Raw genomic sequence first — 12992 nt, 5'->3', positions numbered from 1 at the left:
GATGATAGACTTCATGGAATAATCAATACATCCATTTGGCTTATACTTTAGTTTCGCTTGTTTATTCCAGCAGCCTTTTTTTTTCCCTGTTTGGGCTATTAATCATCGTGCTGAGCACAGAAAATCAATGGCAGGACAGAGAAAATACAGCAGGCTATAATGCTCACTACAATTGAATGGATTTTCACAGGGTGAACAAGGACTGCCCGGCTCCCCAGGACAAGATGGTCCACCTGGACCCATGGTTAGTATGCATAATATCTCCCTTTCTCTCTCACTGTTTATCTGTCTACTGTAGCCCGAGTTGTGGGGTATTTGTTCACTTCTGACAGAGCGAGGCGAGAAGTTTCCCCTTGCGTCTTCAAGTTCAGTCAGGTCAAACTAACTCCAAACATACAGTGTCAGTGGCCACATTTATGTGCACAGTGATTTTCCACTTTTATTCAGCATATGACTATATTCTGAATTTAATACAAGTCATATAAACAGCACATTCCATTTAAGTATTCTGATTTAGGTCTTATTCTGAACAGAGAATTTTCTGTTAAGACATGTGGGATACGCTGGTATTATTCAGGTTTTTGGAGCTTTTTTTTTTTTCAGTATAAAGCACATTCAGAATATGCGTCACAGCTGGGGTTTTTAATGACATTTAGAAAATGCATGCACAAAAGAAAAGCCCACATTTCTGATCTGGAAGTAGAAACACACCAACTTTTAAACATTATGAAAGACTTGGTCATCAACAGGTTTTTGAATATGCACAAATATCACAACACTGACATTTTCAGAAAGGTGGTCAAAGGAAGAGGGAGGCTGTCGTTGCACGGTTGAACAAGGCCGCCACCAGCAGAAAACTTTTGAAAAAGTTACATATAGATGAGAATATTTAGAGGAAGAGCTTAATAGGAATAGTCTTTTTCAGAATAAGGGCAAAAAGTAATATTTCATGCATGTAAATGTAGTCACTGTACTGAACGTACACAGATGAAGTTGGCATTAAACATCTCACCTGTCTCTGAATATGCGCATTTCCCAAAAAGTTGGACTGTCCTTATAAGACTCATCTGTAATATGTGGGTGGTTTTCATCTTTTCTGCAGTTTTTTTCTCTGCTTTTCTCTTCAAATAATTGATGCTTTTCCTGCCTCTTCTTTTGTTCCCCTCATGTTTCTTTGTCCTTCTTTACTCATTTTCTGCTGCAGATTTTCTGTCTTGCTAGTTTTCCTTTTTTTTCTGTGAAATTGATTTTTAACTTGTGCTATTTTTGTTCAGGGTCCTCCTGGTCTTCCTGGTCTGAAAGGTGACCCCGGGTCTAAAGGTGAAAAGGTGAGTGTAGCCCTTTTTCGTCTGCCTGTGAGGTGGCTTCACTCCCCGCGTTCCAAATAGGCTGAAAGATAAACGTGAAAGGAGTGAAAGAAACCTCTGTGATCTTGGTTCAGACTTCAATCAAGGCTCCTCACCGCTCGTACAAAGCTTCCATGACTTTGCAACTGATCAAGAGCAACACATCTTTTTAAATTACAAAGGAGCGTTAATACCATTGTAGGCTTATGTTAACATTTAGGAAACAAAATTAGTTTTTGCCATAGCTGGTACAAGAGAAAACTCTTACAGGATTGAATGTGCAGCTAAATGTGATGTATCACTCTAATCTGTCTAATCTTGCTCTTTTCTTCGCTTCCACTGTCAAATTTTCTGGTGAAATATAACTGCAAAGGATATTCAGACAGCACACATTACTCTATCTAATTTGCCTCCCACACACTGACATGATGGCTTGAGAGAGAGCAGTTTAAAGCACACAATAGAGGCGCCGTGTTGCGTGTTGTGCGTTTTAAATGCTGTTGAATCATTGGGCCTGGTTCGAGCCAGCCTTTTTTTCAAATTCATCATCTTTGTGTTGTGAAGTGTTGTTTCGGTGTGTTGCAGGAGAGACATCTCAGTTAGAGTTTCTGAGGATTTGTATTTTAATGAAACCTGTGGCAGAAAGAGGTTACAGTTTTGCCATTGCCGTCACACACGCACACAGTAGCTTTCGAGTTTGAGCGCACAAAGGGACATTTCTTTGATCTCTGATTGTTCTCTGTGTGTGCACATTTGTTTTTGTCCCACAGGGCCACCCAGGCTTGATTGGTCTGATCGGACCCCCCGGTGAGCAAGGAGAGAAGGGAGACAGAGGTTTGCCCGGGCCCCAAGGTACTCCTGGTGCCAAGGGCGACGGTGTAAGTAATTGATGACTCCATTTCCACATTAGTCCTTGGGGCCATTCGCCCTCCACCTCTTGCCATTTTTTAGCCCCTTTGCCCCTTCCGCTGTGGCCGCAGGTCATTCCACAGTCACTTGCTGTTGATTAAAACCCACTGAAAAAGAGCCCCTCTTCACTCACCATATCCACAGTGAGCCCAAGGTGGAAATACAAACATTATACGAAGTACATTTATAAATAATAATAAAGTTGCCCTACCTTATGAATTTTTAGTTGAGCTAGCACACTGTGCACTACTGTGCTTGTGTAAAACAGTGGTGGAGCAGATTAAAATACTTCTTTCTTTCTCAGCTTCTCAGCTGACATGCAACTTCCCCTTTTGCTTCCTTGACAGAGCAGGGGAGAGGCTGCAGCATGATAATAAATTACATTAAAATGTTAAAACAACCAGGAATGGCAGAAAATTGCCAGATTTTTATGTGGCTAAGCAGTTACATTGCATACAGTCAGGTTTGGTTTCAGCTTGTCTGTAACAGTTTGCTACAGTGCACATGAGGAGTCGCACGAGGAGGAGGAGTTAAAAAGACCAATGCATCTTTCATTATATGGACATGGTTCAGGTTTAAAAAGTCAGACAACAAGCAGAAGTCAGTAATTACAAGTGCTTACAAGAGATGGTAATACTTAATATAGTTGAGAAGAGGTTTTTTATTTTTTTATATTATTCCAGACCTCTATAATATGTGAAATATGTCCCAGTAATACTGTTAAGAGTACAGTAATAGTTGCTATGCTGTCACCATATCAGTGCTTTACCCCTGCAGAAGCATTTATATTGGCACTTTAGGAAAAATGAATCTACCACCCAGGCTCAAAATTATACCGTGGTATAAATTTTAGGCCATACTGCCCAACTCTACAGTAAGCACATGCTGCTGGTTCTAGCTTTTGACAGATTGGATTAGTCATTCATATTGCTAAAAAAAAAGTAATGTAAAAGAATTTGGAGAGCCTTGGTATGAGAGGATCGCACTTCCTTCCTTTCCAGTTTTCCACTATATTAGCAGCTATCCAACCATTTGTCATTTACCCCTGTTTTCCAATGAGCATCCCAAACACCTTCAACTGTACACTGCAGATTTTCTTTTTGCCACTTGTTTTGACTGTGGTCTGTTCCTGTGTATCCGATCCCTTCTGTGATAATATAATATTCTGCATTGTGAAAAACACTGATAAGAGTTTCCCTCTGAACCACAGAAAATTAAAATATTTTTTTTTCTCAACACTGAGCCTCCACTTACAACACGAAGCAGCCCTGAAAGGAGGTTAAAGCGCAGTCTCAATAAAGGACTGATGACAACCTTCATCCATTTTTAAATAAACATTGCAGAATGACTGAATATGCTATTCTGTCCTGCTGTGGCCCTCAGCCTGCCCTGGCTCAGTGATTTAAGGTGATGGGTTGGATTAAGTATCTGGAGATTAAGCCTAATGAAATCGTAATGTCCCCTTTTGTCAGAGCACAAGAGATTCACAAAAGTTTTCACTCAGTTTACTCTTTCTATTTTAGGCCCCGGAAAATAGGCCTTCTATTGTTTGGCTTCATTTCCTGACAAAATTGAGCTATAAGTTTGTGAATTGCTGGGTTCAAGGAAATGGCACCCCACAAGTGCAATGTTTGATCTTCTCCTGATGGAAAAAATAAAGACTTTGTCTCTATCTGAGTTAATAAAAATCTCCATAATTCCATGTGAAAGCTTCTTACCATTATGCATCTGTTCAGCTCATAAACTAAAGTATTCATTCCATGTCCCTGCTCCTTTGCCATTATAGTCTAACTTTCTCATTTCACTCATTCTTCAAGCCTCACAAAAATACTTTTGTCTCCAATGTTTCTTTAATATATATCTGCTCTCATCTCATCTTATCACAGGGTATCGGAGGAGCTGCCGGTCCTCTCGGCCCCCCAGGTCCCCCCGGTCTGCCTGTAAGTCTTTCACTGTTTCAGTCATTCATTTAGATTCTACACTGATGGTAGAATGACTTTGCCAAATTGTTGTGCTTATATCCCGTCTCATGCAGGGTCCTCAAGGTCCCAAGGGAGCCAAGGGTTCAAGTGTGAGTACTATCACTGTTTTTTAACGCATTTTGTCACTGTGTGTATGTTAGTTTGTATCTTGGCTAAAATATTTATATTCGTGTTTCTATTCCAGGGTCCTGCTGGTCCAAAAGGAGACACTGGTGCAATTGGTCCTCCTGGTCCTCCTGTGAGTACTTAAAGAAGAAATATGTAATATATTTACTGCAATAAAATGATTAAGGAGAGTCCTTTTGTGAAATTTCTATTCTGGCCTGTGACTTGGTTTATTGTTTACACATTTCAAGTTAATTAGAGTTAAAATGAAAACCGAATGTTCGCTGAATAAGTTTCAGCCTATATAATACATCATCTATAGCTCATTTGGACTGGGGTACTAATTTTTTGACTAATACCAGTACTATTTTTTTTCCTTTAAGACCATTACTGTTTCCTGTTTTTCTGCTAAGTGACGGGGTTTCTGTTGATCCTAAAACCCAAATAAAGTCTAAAACCAAATAATCTGAATTTTAGGCCCTAAATGTCTGGTGTTAAATGTTAATTGAATTATGAATTATTACGTTTACTTTAGTTTACATTACTTTCATAAAGTTGCATTAACTACATCTCGCTTTTAAATGTATTTTGATGGAAATATGTTTTGATCATGCTGTATCAACTACAAAATGAAACCAACATTGACCCAATTACCACTAAGGCAAACTGTACATGTATTTTTTTTATAGATAATAGATCAATTGCATTGATAATGGTCTTAAAAACTTCTCAAAAAATTGAAAAACCTGCAGAAACCTGTGTGTGAACTGCCACAGTGTGGCACAACTTTGTATAAATTCTACGGTCAGTCTTCTTGTACAAAATCTAAAACAGTTATTCCTGTACTCTGCAGGGTCCACCAGGTGAAGTCATCCAGCCTCTGCCCATCCAGTCACCCAAGAAGACCAAGCGCTCCAGTGACATGCAGTCAGACGCAGCCATGATGGACTACGGCGAGGGCATGGAGGACATCTTCGGCTCGCTCAACAACCTCAAACAAGACATTGAACGCATGAAATACCCCATGGGCACACAGAACAACCCGGCCAGAACATGCAAAGATCTGCAGCTCTGCCACCCAGAGTTCCCTGACGGTAAGCTCAATCAAATCAGGAGTGTTAAACGTAAAAGAAAAGAAATGCTTAAAGAGATTTTATATAAAAACACACCAATCTTATCAGTGTAAATCACAAAGTCAGGCTGAGGCAGAGAAGAGCTTCTCTGTAATTGAGACTCTAGAGTCACCTGTTTTTCTGACAAGCTCCAGTGAAAAAACTTTCATGTTGAAAACAGTGATTGAGAAAACTGCCTGAGGAAAATTTTCCTTTGGCATCTTTTGGTCTGTCTATTATGGTAAATATGTGCCTGCTGTTTGCAGTTTAATGAAGTCATTTTACATGACTTCTGGGTCTCCTTGTACCATTAGGGACTATCAACATGCAAAGTGGAGCAATAAGAATAAAAAGTTGTCATTTACAGCACTATGGATTGGTTTGGATTCATCATTACTCATTTTCCTTCTGTTGAGGAAAAACATTTTGTCAAAATTGCTGCACATAAATTATACCTTGCTTCAGGCTCAGTGATAACATTTTATCTCGCAGTGTATAAGCCATGAAAATGAGCAGTAAATTACTCTAAAGCAGAGTTTCACATAGGATCAAGGAATCTGGCACACTCGATTTTGAAAAGCAGCTTTGAGCCATTTTCTGTGGACATTAGCAGAACAGGATGTTTGAGTGTGCTTGGTTCTCCTTAGGCGAATACTGGATTGATCCGAACCAAGGCTGCTCCGGGGATTCCTTCAAAGTCTACTGTAACTTCACCGCCGGGGGCGAAACCTGCATCTATCCAGATAAGAAGTCTAATGGAGTAAGTGACTTTGGATTCGTACCCATACGATTCATAACTGCCTGGTTTCAGTCATGATTTCTCATCAAATATTAAGCCATCATGTTCAACCGACACATGAACAAACAGCACGGCACTAGGCTGTAAGTTGTCAGAGGAAGCCATTTGATTCGCTTCAGGGCTCAACTTGTACAGATTTTATACTCACTTTTGTGCAAACAACACAAAAGCTCCAAAAGGCAAAACACTATAGAATGATTTGACTCTAAGAAGTCTGTGAGAACGATATTTCAAAGATATTAAAATAACAAACAGGTTTATCTTCTGCTCCCAGATGATAAACGTTGATGCTACCTTTGGGGCTGTGCTTTACACAACAAGCTTTTTCTTCATGTTCACGGCATGATTTATAACAAAATATAATGCACATAATAATGTCTGCTATTAATATTCTCTGTGTGGTTTTGTTTTCAACAGGTCAGAATATCTTCATGGCCCAAAGAAGCCCCTGGGTCATGGTTCAGTGAATTTAAGCGTGGTAAAATAGTAAGTCTACAGCACTACACTAAATGGATTGCTCCATCTCTCTTTTTTTTTTTTTCTCCTATACACCTGTGCAAAGACTCCAGCTGCTAATAGCCTCAAATATCAGCACCATCCATGAAATTGTGAGGCAGTGACCCAAACTTGCTCTCCATAAAGAAATCCCAAACTACCAAATGGTTTTAGCGTTCATATTTTAGGCAAAACCACAGCAGAGAGGATTCAGAGTTCAAGGGATCTGCTTTTATCATCGGCAAGACTGACTTTTGGTTAAAATAATCTCCATCCTTTTGGACCCGTGCCTCATTTTCATTGTCGGAACATTACAAATCTCCGACTGTTCCATATAAAGAACAGAGCATCAATAAAACATTACAGAGCATTCGAGCAGAATGCTTCAGACTTTAGCATTCCAGTAGACCTCACTCTGCCCTTGAACGGTTAAAAATTGTCTCAGTAAACATCAGCTACTGTTTCTTGTTCTCAGAACTGAAAGAAACAAGTTTGTTCTGCTACATCAAAACTGGTGTCGTGCTGATGTATTTCTACAGATACAGACTTTAAAAGATCGACTGTGACAGAGCATTAAAAGGTTTTGTGGGATTAAACGTACAGTACGTCTCCTGATAAAATACAGAGGGCTCTTTTAATGCGCATATTCAGACGAGGTTCACGCAGAAGTTAATGTTCACATCAGGGTCATGGGTTCTGACGTTTCTCTAGGTTCAAGCTTTGTACGAGAGCCAAAAAAAGTCATAATGTTGATATTTATTACACTGAGAACAGATTCTTAAATTTGTTGACAATTTGTCACATGTACTGTATGGAGATACAGACTAAAACATGCAGGAAAATGATGGGGATGGTCAGTTACTGTGCAAAAATATAAGAGTTCAAAGCTCTATTCTGTTCAGGTAATTTATTACCACACAGAAAATAGTACAATAATGTGTGGAATCTCAATATATCTTGCTGTTTGTGTTTTCTGATTTTGTGAGCATGGTGATTCCAGCTTTCTTCATCTACTGTATTTACATGGAGGTAAAATGCACAGTAATATACTCATGTTGTCAAAAGACTCACTGGATTCATGTTAGATCATGTTGGCCACGTTCGAATTAAAGGTACAGTGTGTGAGATTTACTTGGATTTATTGGCTGAATATGTCAGTAATGGAGTATAATATTCATAAATATGTCTTCATTAGTGTTTAATCAAATAAAAATTACCTTAGAATGAGTTGTTTATATCTACAGAGGGTGTGGGTCCTCTTCCATTATGGCTGCCACATTAAACCACCACGATTTTACAGTAGTCCAGAATGGACACCCCAAACACTGACTCTGAATATGGACTTTTACATTTTGCACAAATTTCAAAGCCACCGTAGCTTCTCCAACATGCTTAGAAGGGGAGGGTGAGGTGTGGAGTTTGCATTATGAAACTGTCCTTTAAGTACTGAGGATTAATTGATGCTTCAGTGTTGAGATCGTCCCTGGGACCAGGGTCTCTTCTGACCGTCTGCGAGCAGTCTTCTTCTGGGCTGAGGACACTGACATGAACTTGAATCCATCTGATTAAAAGTCAGCCTGACCGTTTGAGCAAACATGACTTTGTTGAACAGAGGGCCTTTTAGTGGCCATATTTGAACTCCTCATTCAAAAGCAATAGTGATTAATGTTTCCATGCAATTATTAGCCACTAGCCTTGTGAAAGCTTCTTTGTGAATTAGATGGGTAAAGAGACGGCATATAAATTGGGAAAGCTCTGTCTAATTGGCATTTTTTCATCAGCCAGTTTGTTATGTTCTAAATGTCCCTCTCTGAAGATGACATCAGTTTCATGGGGTCAGTACATACTCTTCCTCTGGAAGAAAATTAGTTTGATCAGCTGCCTCTTCTGAATGAAATAAGATTGAGATCTTTAATGCATGAATAAGCTACAGACTTATTTACAAAATTCTATTTTAAGTTCCCTGGAACCAAAAACTTTTCTGAATATATCTTACATTTAGTAGAGATTTAGTATCTTTGTCTTGCTTTATGTTTCAGAAATGAAGCCAACTGTTAATGTAGATACAAAGCTGCCTATTAATCTTGCTATTAGAGATCTAAAGTATGCATCATTTATCATCTTTGTTTTTCAAAAAAAAAGCTCTGGTTTTTACAGAGCTTGAGACAGAAATGTTTTTCTGCCAGTTTCTTTTATTCTTTTGTTCTCAAATTGTCCTATTATTATGTCTGACTTTTCTTTCATATTTCTATTTCTTTCGTACTTTCTTCCTTGTATTTCTTGTATGTCTTATTTATTCTATTTTTCAGTAAGCAAATGCATAAATCCAACTGAAAATGTAGACTCATGTTTGCTTCTTACCTTTGACCTCTCTCTTTCTCTGTTTTTTGTCCACCAACAGCTTTCCTATGTTGACGCAGATGGAAACTCAATAAACATGGTGCAGATGACCTTCCTCAGACTACTGACGGCCTCGGCCAGGCAAAACTTCACCTACAGCTGCCACCAGTCTGTGGCGTGGCACGACGCCACCAGCGACAGCTATGACAAGGCGTTGCGCTTCTTGGGCGCCAACGATGAGGAGATGTCCTATGACAATAACCCTTACATCAAGGCCCTCTCAGACGGATGTGCGGTAAGCCCTGTCCATACACACTCTCTAAATCAGCAGTTCCCAAACGGTGTGCCTTAGGATCTTGTGACCACCATACTTTATTATTGTAGTATTCCACTATACAAAAATTTGTGAATGACTTTTTAATTTACTGTATCAGTATTTCCCAACACATGCCCTCAAAGAATCCTTTAAATCCTTTCACCTTTTGTGCAGCTGCTGGATGGTGTGAGTTATTAAGAGTGTGACACATCAAAGGTGGTAATTGACTGATGCCTCTTTTTTTCACCACCTGCAAGAATTCTTACTCTGATTGGCTAGTACTTGTTGTCTCCTTTGGTTAGGTCGGTTATAGGAGCTATTTTGCAAGGCTATGAATACGGGTGTGATTTTGGCAGAAAAAGTTTGTAAACCTCTGGTCTAAATGAGCATCGAACGGACGAGTTCAGTCTGTCACTGGAAATGTTTTAGCGTCAGCTCTCAAATTAGTATTTTCAGGTTTGATTTTTTTACTTTTTGGGATCTGAGTTATACTGACTACAGCTGTTAAAGAAAAAAACTGTGAAGAGGTTACTTTACAGCAAAAAGCAAGTGCGATTTCTGACACATTTACTCCTGCAGTGTTTGAAATAAAAGCCCAAGAGGTGTCAAGCTTTGAATGGTTGTAATCAGTTTCTCATCCATTTGGTGCTTGCTGAAGAGAACTATTACTCCTGAAATGAAATTACATTAGTGGTGAAACAAAGAAAAGTGGAAAGCTTTGATTGTAACTGATGACAACTGATGACTGTGAAAACTCTCTCAGACACACATTAGCAAAGTTTTTCCCAGAAGCTCAGGTCTAAAGGAAATGAATGGAGTGCCCTAGTAATCAAAGCACACAATAAAAAGGTTTTGTGCAATTAGATTTGTGCCAAAAATGCAGGTATTTTTCTGGGATTTGTTTCTAATCAACTCCTCTGTGTCTTTGTGTTTGTGTCTCTTTTGTTGCAGACGAGGAAGGGCTACGGAAAGACTGTGATGGAGATTAATACTCCCAAAATCGATCAGGTTCCAATCATCGACGTCATGTTGACTGACTTTGGGGACCCTAACCAGAAGTTTGGGTTTGAAGTTGGGCCCGTCTGCTTCCTTGGCTAAATAAAAACGAAAAAGAAAAAAAAAAGGACTTGATGGGGCCAGCAAAGAAAGTCAAGTTGAGACGTTTTGGGTACCACCAAACCCCATTTCTAGCTCCCCACCCTTTTCTATGCCACATGCAAGTTTTGAATAAGAGATGGTGTAGCAAACATGTCTTTCCATGTATGTACGTGTAACCCAGGAAAATACTTGTTGCCCTTGTAGGGCTCGAACCACATGACTTAACCACGTTATGGAGCAAAGGTGAAGGACATTTGAACGCGTGGCAGAGGAGGGTGAATCGGAGGTAACCAAGAGAGGGGACACAGACCTCCTCTCTGGATTCTCCAGGTGCTGTACGAAAAACGACTACAATGGTGCTTGTTCAAAAAAAAAACACAAAAAGTATAAAGAGGTGCTAAGAAAGAAGGTGTATTTTGATAATTATAAAAAACTGTAATTATTATTTTGTACAATACTGTTATTTCTGAATCCACTTTCAAAACTTGCATGTGTATCAGATTCTGCTTCCGGCTCTTTAATTTCAATGTTGGTTAGATTTACAGTGTAAGTTAAAGACATCATTCAATCAAATAAATTTATAATTCTGGTCTTTTATTTTTGTTGAACACATACTGTGTACCTGTCATGAAGCAAATAAAGTGAGCATTCAAACAATTCTCTATTGATAAATTAGACTGTATGCCCTTTGTATATATTGACAGTCCAAAGCTTGAGGTTATTTGCTGTTTTGCCCTTTTGACCGTAGGTGAAACAACTGGAAGTATCACACCAGCAACATACGGCAACATCTCCCACTAATGTTGTGATCCTGTGCTAGTAGGAAGCAATCATGGCATTCATTTTTCCTTTATTTAATTCTATTTGTTGTTTTTTTTCTGTTTTGTTCTCTGACAGGCTTTTTATTTCGGTTGTATACCTCAAACTTTCTTGATAACCTGTAAGATGCAAGGATGTTATGCCCTGTATATACCTTGGTTAAGCAATTAAGTTTATATATTTTGGGTGGGGATTTTTTTAAGAGAGAAATACGATAACTGTTAGACATCCACTGTTCAAATCCTTCTGTGAATGCAATGAGAAGCCCTCTAGGTGACCCATTTTTGTAACTAAAATGAGAAAATGTTTTAATGTGCTTTTTATAGTTCATTTAAATATTAAAAACTGGATTCTAAACAACAGTGAGCTGAATGTCTCAATGGTTTGTGTAAGATGACTTTGGAGTAGATCCACCTACTGTAAATGTCAAATGCTTTAAATCAAGGATATGTTAATTCGACTGAGACTCTGGGCTGGTGCAATTCCATCTCTCTTGAAACCAATAAAGTACCATCTTACAATAATTTCCCTTCATTCTGAGTACATGAATGGAAGCGTGAATAAAATGTCTCCTTTTGTTTGTTACAGGAAGAATGAAACAAATGATATGCTTATTTAAACACTCCGATATTTGCTGCTTATGTCCATGTGCCTCTGAGGAGGATTAGTTATGGACTTAAACTATAGTGTTTGTCTCTTCAAGAGGTTCACAAACACACACAACTCCACTGGATAAGTGCTTTTTTTATTCAGATAGAAACATCAAGGCTCATTATAAAGAAAGGATGTAAAGGCTCCAGTAGAGTGGGGAGGGATTTTAGCGCAGTAATCTTAGCATATGCTTTTACACAGCTGCACGTTATGACAGATTTTCTATACCAAATCTGAATTTCAGTGTGGGCTCTAGAGCTATGTGAGATTCCTCTTTATTGTTTTTGAACTACCTGCAAGCCTAATTGCTTCCACAAAACAAATGTGTGTGATTGTGTCACTTTGTGAGTGAGACAATCATGAAATCGTGACTTTTGTTGGCTTGGGTGGTGGGGGTTGCTCCTGTCTCCTGCTAAGCACAGGAGTGGAGGTGTGGGTTGAGGCTTGTTTTTACACATGAAATCCATGGTGATTACACACAGATGTGATTCTGCTCCCACATCTGTGCACCAAATTTGACGCTGAAGCCGGCAGGTGACCGGATTACTGAAAAAGAGAAAACCAGCGTCCAATTATCAATATATCAATTAAACATCAATTCCAGTTTCACGTTTGTAACCATGGTAACTGTTGTACTGTAATATACTGATGCAGGCTGAATGATAAAATTGAGTACTTACTAAATACCTGTAAACTGTTTCAGAAAATCATAGGTTACAGTACCATGGCCTTTTCCATCCTCTGCAATCTTCATAATAAATGCCAATAAATACCTCTAGTAGATCTGTAATCATGTCTTCACCTTCCTTCTCTATCTTCACTCTTCTTCCTTTTCAGTCAGTTAGCTTAGCTTAGCAAAATGACTGGAAACATGGGGGGAAAAAATTAGCCTGGCTCTGTTTAAAGGTAATAAAATCTGCTGACCAGCTACTGATACTGGACTATTTCTCAGTTCAGGTTTCTTGATTCCTTCCAGGTTCAGCAGTGGTCACTCCTTTGAAGTGACACAGACCATCATGA

The 12992-nt window shown here is 39.0% G+C and overlaps 1 protein-coding gene across 2 annotated transcripts in view; it reads left to right on the top strand.

Moving 5' to 3' along the window:
* The window catches only part of col11a1a (collagen, type XI, alpha 1a), a 94600-nt gene extending 82755 nt beyond the window's left edge, over positions 1-11845 (top strand). For both annotated transcript variants that reach the window (XM_084747532.1, XM_084747531.1), the window contains exons 57-67: positions 191-244; positions 1275-1328; positions 2117-2224; positions 4142-4195; positions 4291-4326; positions 4422-4475; positions 5196-5436; positions 6102-6214; positions 6671-6739; positions 9150-9383; positions 10356-11845. In XM_084747532.1, the coding sequence (XP_084603658.1) occupies positions 191-244; positions 1275-1328; positions 2117-2224; positions 4142-4195; positions 4291-4326; positions 4422-4475; positions 5196-5436; positions 6102-6214; positions 6671-6739; positions 9150-9383; positions 10356-10502 (1164 nt within the window). In that variant the 3' untranslated portion in view covers positions 10503-11845. The remainder of the gene's footprint in view (positions 1-190; positions 245-1274; positions 1329-2116; positions 2225-4141; positions 4196-4290; positions 4327-4421; positions 4476-5195; positions 5437-6101; positions 6215-6670; positions 6740-9149; positions 9384-10355) is intronic.
* Positions 11846-12992: the final 1147 nt, after the last annotated feature.

The sequence above is a fragment of the Lutjanus erythropterus genome, chromosome 21, assembly GCF_056507025.1.
Source record: "Lutjanus erythropterus isolate fLutEry1 chromosome 21, fLutEry1.hap2, whole genome shotgun sequence".
NCBI classification, from domain to species: domain Eukaryota; kingdom Metazoa; phylum Chordata; class Actinopteri; order Lutjaniformes; family Lutjanidae; genus Lutjanus; species Lutjanus erythropterus.
Note: the sequence above shows the minus strand (reverse complement) of the source record. Positions and strands in the feature narration are given on the sequence as shown.